General features: G+C 34.0%; 1 protein-coding gene across 1 annotated transcript in view; it reads right to left on the minus strand.

Annotated features, from left to right (window-relative positions):
* Positions 1–10480, minus strand: part of LOC122269101 (uncharacterized) — a 28520-nt gene that overhangs the window by 15162 nt on the left and 2878 nt on the right. Inside the window, exons 2-3 of the mRNA XM_043040696.2 lie at positions 9703–9856; positions 6077–6250 (exon numbers count right to left, since the gene is read on the minus strand). Of these exons, the coding sequence (XP_042896630.1) occupies positions 6077–6250; positions 9703–9856 (328 nt within the window). The remainder of the gene's footprint in view (positions 1–6076; positions 6251–9702; positions 9857–10480) is intronic.

Genomic DNA, 10480 nt, shown 5'->3' on the forward strand with positions numbered 1-10480 from the left:
AGGGACGCAGCATGAAATTCAATGATATCTTAATATTATTTTATATTATGAGGTAGAAATCATAATCCTTTTTATACTATGCTACTTCACTTAAAAAGCACTTTTTAAAAATGCTACGCACCATGTTTTATACATTAGTCACTCAAATCAACGTAAAAAAATCGTCAAAATTCTAGATAGTATTTAAGTCCATCCCCCTTTCACCCCCTTATCTTTTTAGGGACGCAGCATGAAATTCAATGATATCTTAATATTATCTCATATTATGAGGTAGAAATCATAATCCTTTTTATACTATGCTACTTCACTAATGGGGAAATAAAGTTTTCAGAATTTTAATTTCCTGCTGAAGAAAAGACTTAACACAAATACAAATGTAAAAAATTAAATCAAAATCAATCAATATTCTACAGCATCTTTACGAACATCGTTGAGAAACTATGATATAATAGAATCATATGATAAAATTAAATATGAGCCAAAAGTAAAGATAAATAACAAAATATGGTAACCCAATTACATGCAACCGTTCAGGCAATTAAGCAACCCTATCGGCAACTCCGAACGGAGGAATTGCGCTTAGAGTTTCACTTACACTTGCAGTTACACTTACGGTTGCACTTATCTTTCTCTCGTGTGATAGAAGCATTAGATTTAGGAAATTAAGAGTGTTGCTAATTACTAAATGCTTGCTATCATCCTAACTAAGTGTGATAGAGTCATTAGAAACGTCTGAGCAATAGGAAAGAAGACTATTAGCAAATCAACTACGCACTACCCAAGCCCGTTCGTCGGAAACTTCAGAGCAGCGGGAAGCAAGAATGAAAGCCGATCGTGAACGCACTACTCATGCCGGGCCGTCAGAAACATCCGAGCAGCGGGAAGCAAGACTAAAAACCAGTCAAGAACGCACTTCGCTATTCAGACGCTGCCAATACTCTGATTTGAATCTCAGTGCATTTCACTATGATCCGACAACCAACACACAAGCGTCATCATCGGAAAAATGGATCAATTATGTACGTTTTGTAATGCCTTAAAATTTAAGAATGAAACAGCTGGAATTCGCTGTTCTGGAGGCAATGTGAAAGTACCAGATTTAACGTCACCAGCCGAGCCATTATCAACGCTCTTATCAGGTCAAGCAAATCAATCGAAACATTTTTTGGCGAATATACGCCGGTACAATTCGTGTTTCCAAATGACTTCATTCGGTTTTACACGTATCGTGAACGAGAATTACATGCCAAGATTCAAAGTGCAAGGCCATATTTATCATCATGCAGGATCACTTCTTCCATTGCCTGGCACAGATCATGAATTTTTCCAGATTTATTTCTTGAGTAACACAAATGGTCAAGTCAATCAACGTTGTCAGTTAAACAATGGCACTAAGCGAGAAATTGTTACCTCACTACAAAATTTTTTCGATCAACATAATCAGTTAATTAGGCTGTTTAGAACTGCCTTTACAAAATGCCATCCGATAATTACAAAGCTGTTATTAGAGGCGACAAAACACCTGCAGGCCACCACAAAGGCAAATACAATGCACCAACATTGTACGAGATGACTATTGTTATAATTGGTGAAGAATGTACCTCCCGCGATATAGTTCTTTATCGCAAAAATGGTGACTTTCAAAGAGTCTCAGAAACGTATCGATCCTATGATGCATTGCAATATCCTGTTTTATTTTGGCAAGGAGAGGATGGATATCATTTTAATAGAAAATTGAGAAATCCACAAACTGGAGAGAAAACCAACAAGAAAGTTAGTGCCATGAATTTTTATGCATATAGATTAATGATTCGCCAAAACGCTGATAATCACATCTTAAAATGTCGACAATTAATTCATCAATACATTGTCGATATGTATGCGAAAATTGAAAACGAACGCCTACTGTATATTAAATTAAATCAACCAAATTACGCTCAAAAGAATACATTTATTTACGGGATGCAATAATTAATGATGGTAAAGCTAATCCTAATGATGTGGGGAAAATGATTATACTACCGGCTGCATTGACAGGGAGTCCAAGGCACATGTATGAATATTCACAGGATGCCATGAAATATGTTAGCGCATGTGGGCGCATTCAGCACTTAAATTACCTTTAAATATGCAATTCTCTGAAACACCTACATGCAATATCAAAAAAATTCTGTAAAATTCTGTCTTCTGTAAAATACACTCTATAACAAAAAATCGACGCACCAAGGAGGAGTTGTCCGATTGAAACGAAAATTGGTGGATAGAAAGACAATGTACAGAATAGTAGATGATTAAAATTTCAGAACAATTTAATAATTTATTGCAGAGTTACAGTAACAAGTTCAATAAGGTGTTGACTCGCCTCTAGCCTGGATACAAGCTGCCACACGGCGTGGCATAGACCGATAAAGCTCCCGGATGGTCTCTTGCGGTATTTCCTGCCAAATTCGATCCAATTGTCGAACGAGGTCATCAACATTCCGTGCCAGATGCAATTACCTTTCCATCATATCCCAGACATGCTCGATGGGAGAGAGATCTGGTGATCTGGCAGGCCAAGGAAGAGTTTGACAAGCTTGCAGACAGTTCATAGCAACACGTGTCGCATGTGGTCTGGCATTGTCCTACTGAAAAACCAGCCCAGGGAGCTGCAACAAGAACGGTAGCAAAACAGGTCTTAGAATGTCGCCGACGTACCGCTGTGCAGTAAGTTTACCTTTAATGAGGACCAAAGGGGTCCGGCTGTCGAAGGAAATGGCACCCCAAACCATAATGCCTTGTTGAGGGCTGGTGTGGCGTGCAATAGTGAAGGCAGGATCCCCCCTCTGCCCTGTGCGTCTCCAAACACGTCTTCGATGATCGTCAGGACACAGTTGGAAGCGGGATTCGTCGCTGAGGACTATACGTCCCCAGTCAGCATCATTCCAGACATATCTGTTCAAAACATTCATTCATACAAAATTTCAAAGCAATCGGATGACTGCTTCTTGGTGCGTCGATTTTTTTGTTACAGAGTGTACTACAATCATGCCAACTTAAAATTTGGGATGAATGCACTATGGCGCACAGAAAGGAATTAGAAGCGCTTCATCATACACTAAGATTTGAGAGAAAATGAACAACTTTTCGGCGGCGCACTAATTTTATTGTCTGGTGATTTCCGGCAAACTCTACCAGTAATTCCACGTTCAATTCCTGCTGATGAACTTCATGCGCGTCTCAAATCATCAGCGTTGTGGCAAGATGTACAAAAATTACACTCAAAGATCAATATGCGTGTTCAACTACAGCATGATGCATCAGCCGAACGTTTTGCAAAGCAATTGTTGGATATTGGTAATGGAATGATAACAATAGATATATTCACCCAATGCATTACACTGCCAACAGACTTCTGTAAAATTATTTCAACCGTAGATGAACTTTTTCACAACCTTTTTCCAAATATCGCTCAAAATTACAAAAATCTTCAGTGGCTCAGTGAACGTGCTATATTAACAGCAAAAAATAGCGATGTACATGACATCTATAATCACATTCTAAATGAAATTCCAGGTTATGCAAGAACATATAAATCCATCGATACTGTAATAGATCAAAACGAGGTTGTAAACTACCCAACCGAATATTTGAATTCACTTGATTTGCCAAGTATGACGCAGCACGTTTTAACATTGAAAACGGGAGTACCTATCATTCTCCTCCAAAACATCAACCCACTTAGACTTTGTAATGGTACGCGTCTTTCAGTGAAAAGAATAATGACCAATATCCTCGAAGCTAAAATTCCAAATGACAAATTTAAAGCAGAAGATGTTCTGCTACCGCGTATTCCAATGACCCGCCCCCCCCCCTGATATGCCATTTGAATTTAAACGTTTGCAGTTTCCAGTGCTGGGTGACTCTGCTCCTCCGCCGTGGCTTCTCCACAGGTGCCCACTGGGTAAAGAAAAGAGAGCTAGCAGTTCTGGCACTTTCTGTGACCAATGGACAATAGTTCCAAGTGCCCACCATTAAAAAAAAGTTTCCGGTGCGACTTGCTTTTGCCATGACCATCAACAAAGCTCAAGGGCAGTCACTACAAGTATGTGGCCTGAATTTGAAAAATCCATGCTTCTCCCACGGACAGCTCTATGTGGCCTGCTCACGTGTCGGAAGGCCTTCTAATTTATTCGTGTACACTCCAAACGGTAATACAAAAAACATTGCTTATTCAAAAGCACTTGAATAAACCTGATTATATCGAGCCGGGAAATTGCCAAATGCTTTTCACCAATTAAGTACATCTCTGACCACAATTAAATACAAAATCTGAAACATCTGAGCAACAGCAAGCAAAACTGGTTATCGATCAACTGCACACCTCTCAAGCCCATTCCTCTGAAACATCTGAGCAACGGCAAGCAAGAAAAGTTAACCATTTAAAATACATTGCTTAAGCCCGTTTATCTGAAACATCAAATCAATGGGAAGTAAGAATAGAAAACGATAGAAAACTTACTTCTTTATTCAAACGCCGATCGTNATTTAACGTCGCCAACTGACTCATTATCAACGTTGTTATCGGGTCACGCAAATCAATTGAAACTTTTCTTGGAGAATATATGGCGGTATATTCGTGTTTCCAAATGACTTCATTCGGTGCTACAAGTATCGGTGTGCATATGGGCAGCCAGAGTTATTTATTACATTCACATGCAATCCTGCTTAAGCTGAAATTAAAGAGCTTTTGTAATCTAGGCAAACATTAACTGATCTTCATGATATTACCGCACGTGAGTTAGAACAAATATTAAGCTCTATACTTGGTTTCATTGTAAAGCGTCATGTTTTTGGAGAGACACGGTGTTTGAGGTATTCTACTGAATGGCAAAATGGAGGATTGCCAGCTTATTGAAAAAGTCACGCCATGCCGAATAAGTCAGCTCATATCAGCAGAAATACCTGATGCCGCTATTGATCCAGTCTTATTTATGACCATCATTCAAAATATGTTTCATGGTCCGTGTGCATCACCATACATATCTATTTGAAAATGCACTAACGATATCCTAGAGAATTAACTGCTTTGACTATCATCTGTTTTTTTACCATTAAATAAAATTTTCATTTCAAATCATAATCGCAAATCTCATTTAAACACTTAAATACATAAATTAAAATTCAAACTGAAAGCGTTGCAACGCACGCAAAAGATAGCTAGCAAAAGATAATAAAAGATTTCAATAAATAGTTTTTCAATAAAATGTTGTTTTTTTTTTAATTTGTAATTTTTATGCCGTTCATACATGCAGTTTTTCACTTGGGGATCCGTGGGCAAGTTTTGACTATAAAAAGGGATCCATGGGTCAAAAAAGTTTAAATCAATATTTATTATACACGAACATTAGGTTAATTTCATTAATTTTGCTTAATTGCTCGCAACGTCATTCTTACTTTTATTGATTTGTTGTTACATTACTATACAGTTCTCTTATATATCATTTATATTAAATGATTAATATGCTAATGCAAAAATATTCCGAAATATAATATTTGTTAGTTAAAAATGAAACTTGAATTGAAACAAGAAAAATCCAAAATATAACAAGGCGTCTAAATCCTCGAAAATTCAGGAAGGTGCTTTTGTTGCCAAAAATATCTCTAAAATCGCCACGAAGTTAGTGAAGGGTCTAACTGTCAAGCAGAGCCTACACCTCTTAGAAAAGAGAAGCACCACAGATCAATTTAGTAGTTTGACGTAAAAAACATAAACTGCGCATTGCAATAAATAAGAAAGATGCCATTACGTTTGGACTATTAAAGGATCGAATTTCTTGTTTGAGGTAACCCGCCCAAAGGTCTTCTTCTCTTTAGGAAATATCGGAAGATCACCTTTCTTTTGCCTGTTAATTGTTATGGGGTGCTGTTAAAATACTTTAAAATCTGAAAGGTGGAATTTTGAAAATAGTACGGCAAAAAATACGGATAGATTCATTATTTTCAGACAAAAAATATTCAAGAAATAGACATTTCAATCTAACGGACATTTCTTATGTTGTACAATATTACAGTAGATCAGATGAATCTTTTTTACCTTCCGAAAAGCTGCGATAAATGCAGTGTAGCCACCCATACTATGTCCAAATAATACAGCTTTATTAGCTTTAATAATATTCATAAAATGAAACAGATCAGCGACGTTTAAGGAGAAGCTAAAATCATCAGTATATTCACTGTCACCATAGTTTCTGGCATCATATGCATAGACCTAAAAAAATATGTACAATACTATAAATAAAGATATTAAAAAATATTTCAGTAATTTCGGTGTTCTGATCACACAAAGAGTTTAATTTCATATAAATACATTTTAAATAGACTGTTTTTATTACGATTGTTTGTAAATTTCTGAAACGTGGTAAATGTATCAGGAATAGATAGACAAGGAAATTTCGACATGCCATAGTGAAGGTAAACATGGGAGTTTGATCAAGTTTTTGGCTTTCATATTCATGTTTGTGAAAATCAAGAAAAAAAAAATCAAGAGAAAAAAATCAAATGAAGTATCTTTTTTTTTATCAAGTTCTTCATCCTTCTGTCTTTTCATACGTAAACAATAATTGAAATTTGGCATACTATGACTGATGGCGGCATTTATTATTACTGTTTACTTCAACATTCTAATTTAATGTGTTTTTTCTTTATTTTACAAAATGGTTATCAAGGGAGATTAGTACCATCCTCTCAAATTAAAAGTTTCGAGAAATATGCCTGTTAAGATACCCAACAATAAGAAAAAAACTTTAAAAATATTAAGACCAAAGAACAAAGAAAATAAACGAATAATAAGGTTTTTTTCAGGTAGTTCAGTTAACTGATTCAAACTAAATTTGTTTAACAATTTCGGTTGAGATTTGCTGCAAATCATCAGTAAATAGATAGAGTAAATTACGGCCCCTAAGATTTCTTTAGGCTTTTATTAATTACCTTAACGGTCAGCATAACCTTTTTAATTTCTGCGAATAAAAATTTTTCAGAATGAATAAAAAAAAATCTCCCTCGTGTAGGGAGAACTAACCCACCTTTGTACGCTGTCGAAAATTACTTCTAAAGGTTTTCACAGTACCTTTGCAACAATTTTTTTTTAAATAAAGTCGTAATCATTCATTTTGTGGATGTTTTACATACTCATTCAATTTATAATCAATAATTTATCCTCAAAAAATAATTAAACTGTTTAAATTTTCTAAAATTTAAAGAAAATTTGAAAAATTCAAACTTTTTAAATCCTTAAGGCTTTTTTATTTTAACATATTTTCAAAAAAAAAAATTTTTCTTAGTGCTTACAATATTTATCTTAACAATTTTGTGCATTCATTTGTTGATATATCAATTAGAATAATTTTTATTGATTATTTTGTAAATGGTAGAAAACAAGGTTAAAAATTCATGTGAGGTATATATAACATGCTGTAAAAAATTTAGTACCTCATAAAATGCTTATTCCATGCGCAATTAAAATAAGTGCATTATACTTAAAATAAAAAGTTTACTTCAAAGCTTCATCTTAAATGGAAAAAATTCCTTAAGGATTTATTTAAAACACAAAATTATCATCTTTGAGAAAAAGCACTTTAATGTCTGTCTGCCAAGCAAGTTTCAGTATTAGAACAATCTAAAATCATTCGTAACTTTCTCAAAAATGTACATAGAGAGAAGATTTTTTCTCAGTGCATTTGAAATAGTTTGAAGTTTTACTATAAGCAATAAAAAAAAGTTCGATGTTTTGATCATTTTTTTGGGTACTGTGTAGAAATTAATAGTAGAAATTAATAGTGAAATCAGTAGAAATTAATAGTGAAAACAGATGACTAACTTTACATGATATTAAATAATGTCAACTTAAAAAATTTATTAAACTAAAGTTAAAAAATAAAAAATAAATATAGTTTTAACTTATAGTTCATTATTGTTACAGATCTATTTTTTGCATTAACTACATCAAAATTGTTAAAAACAATTACTCGTGTTTAATGTATTAATATCAATAGTAAAGAGATTTATAAAATTAAAAAAATGTGATCACCGAAAGGCTATCACAGGTTAACCATTGGCAAAATTGCTATGTATAATTTTTTTTACTTTCTTTATTTGTGATATTCACTTGAATTAATAATATTGAAAACGATCCATTTTGAACTGTAGGGTAGAATTTCTGATTCTTAATTAAAACAATAAAAACAAAATTATCGTTCAATGATGAAATTCTCTTTCATTCACAACTCAAGAAGTATTTACGGAGATCTTTCTGGTCCCATATCTCAAATATAAACTCACCAACTGTGCACGTTAATGGTGCACGTTAAATCTGTCGAGTCGCAAAAGTCCTCCATGTTCCCATAACAAATCAATAACTCTGGGGGCACTGGAAGGGAGATCGATCGTTCTCTGATTCAGGTCAAAATTACGATCTATGGATGAATGGGTCCGTCCTATAATTGGATGCGACGTATGGTGCGACAGAGTTCGAATTCTTGGCCATAGATGGCGACACTGAAAAACAAGAAACGCACACTCTGCCTTAAAGTTGCTCGGCAAGCTTGCCCGTGTGGCAAGTCGCATTAGAAACAGCAACAACAACAACAGCAGTATCGTGATTTTTATTTCCGCATTATTAAAATCCACCATCTCGATTTTATATTCCGATATCGCGATTTTAGCAAGAACTAAGTTTTCCTTTAAATCAATTTCTATAAAAGTGTGATATTCTTCATTGGTAAATAATTTCATTACAAATCTTAGCTCAAAAAATTATATTAAACATATATAGTAAATAAATTGATATCTTGACACTTAAATTTTCAGTTTTTTTTTTTTACTTGGTGTCACAATCATCCCTGACAATATTTTTTCGTATAGGTGTATTGATATGCACTTTATGATTTTTTGATAGGTGAATTGGTATATATGACTCTAATAACGGAGATCATTTTCTAGTATGTTTATTGATGCATATTGCATGATACTCGTTAACAGATATTTTATTTTCTGGTAGGTATATTTGTACACTGTCAGACCTCGATATTCGAGATTATTTGTGTATTGGTACACACTGTATAACATCAAGCTTAGAATATCTTGCGTACAAGCTTTTACTCTCTCAGGATCCGAGATAGAGGCGATTGGATAATGGTAGACCAAGACTTCGTCAATACCCACCTCTATATGATGTCCATTATTGCCCTCTCGTGAAATCGTATGTTCAATCGTTGAGAGTAATATATGCTGTAAGATCCTACATACATGCTTCAGCTATTGTTAAGTTCTGAGATAGATGTGATTGGAGCATTGTAGACCAAGCCTTCGTCAATCCCCCCTACCAAAATCACAAGAATTCAAAGTTGGAGCTCTAGGAGACCAAGCTGTATCGAAATGATTGCTGTTGATCACCATCTGGTAATGATTGTGGAAACGTTTTTTTTTCCGAATAAAATTGCCATGAATTAATTTTCATAAAATTTTACATGCATACTTTATGAAACGGGCTGCCTATAAATGGCAGTTTTAAGTATGGGCACACTGTGCAGTGAATTTTCTTCTAAAATCAACAAGTTTCAGTGATACGAAAAATGCTCCTATGATACAACATATTTTTTTTAAACAAAAATACTTGTTCGATTCAATTGATTCAACAACAAAAAAATATTCACTTATTCTTACCTTTCTCTTTGTTTTTTCAGCAATAATTGGTGCAAAACGTTTCCATGATTTTCTGTCCGCTGCAAGCCCGTGAATAAGAACTATAGGTGTTAAGTGAGGGTTACTGCCTTCAGTGGATTCATACAAGTCATAAGCTAAGTTAACAGGAACGTAGCTAAGAAAAAAAAGAAAAGAAAGGAGGAAAAAAAAGAAACGAAATGAAATACAAGACATGGAAGTTCAAGAAAGCTCATTTCTTCCCTTTAAGAAGCTTTCTCCCTCTTGATCAAACTAAACTGTCGAATTGGGAGTGAGAAAATTCGAAATATTTTTTAAACCTTATTTAATTTTAATTTTCACAAATTAATTGATGGTAGATGTTTACTCTATCCAACAACAGGTAAAATATGTGACTCCAATCTCAATTTGAGATATAAGGCATGTAGAATTTTAGGTTCTCTATTTATTTTTTTCCCTGATAAAATTATCCCTTTGCATTTGTACAGTGAGTCTTTCTTAAAAGGTAGTTTAACATTATGAATTCTCTTAGTTTATATTTTTGATAAAATTTCTTTGTTTTCACATAATTTACGCTAAATCGTTTTTCATTATTCATTAGTTTAATTTGTTTAGTCCCATTAGTTGAAATTAAAAGTAAAAAAATATCCAAAGATAGACTAACATGTTATTTTAAACTATGCACTTAAAATCATAAATTGCATAATTTTATATATATGTATATATATAAATTCTGAAGAAATCTAGGCTCTTTTAGAGAGAGAATATGCAGTAGAATCTT

This window comes from Parasteatoda tepidariorum, chromosome 5 (genome assembly GCF_043381705.1).
Source record: "Parasteatoda tepidariorum isolate YZ-2023 chromosome 5, CAS_Ptep_4.0, whole genome shotgun sequence".
NCBI classification, from domain to species: domain Eukaryota; kingdom Metazoa; phylum Arthropoda; class Arachnida; order Araneae; family Theridiidae; genus Parasteatoda; species Parasteatoda tepidariorum.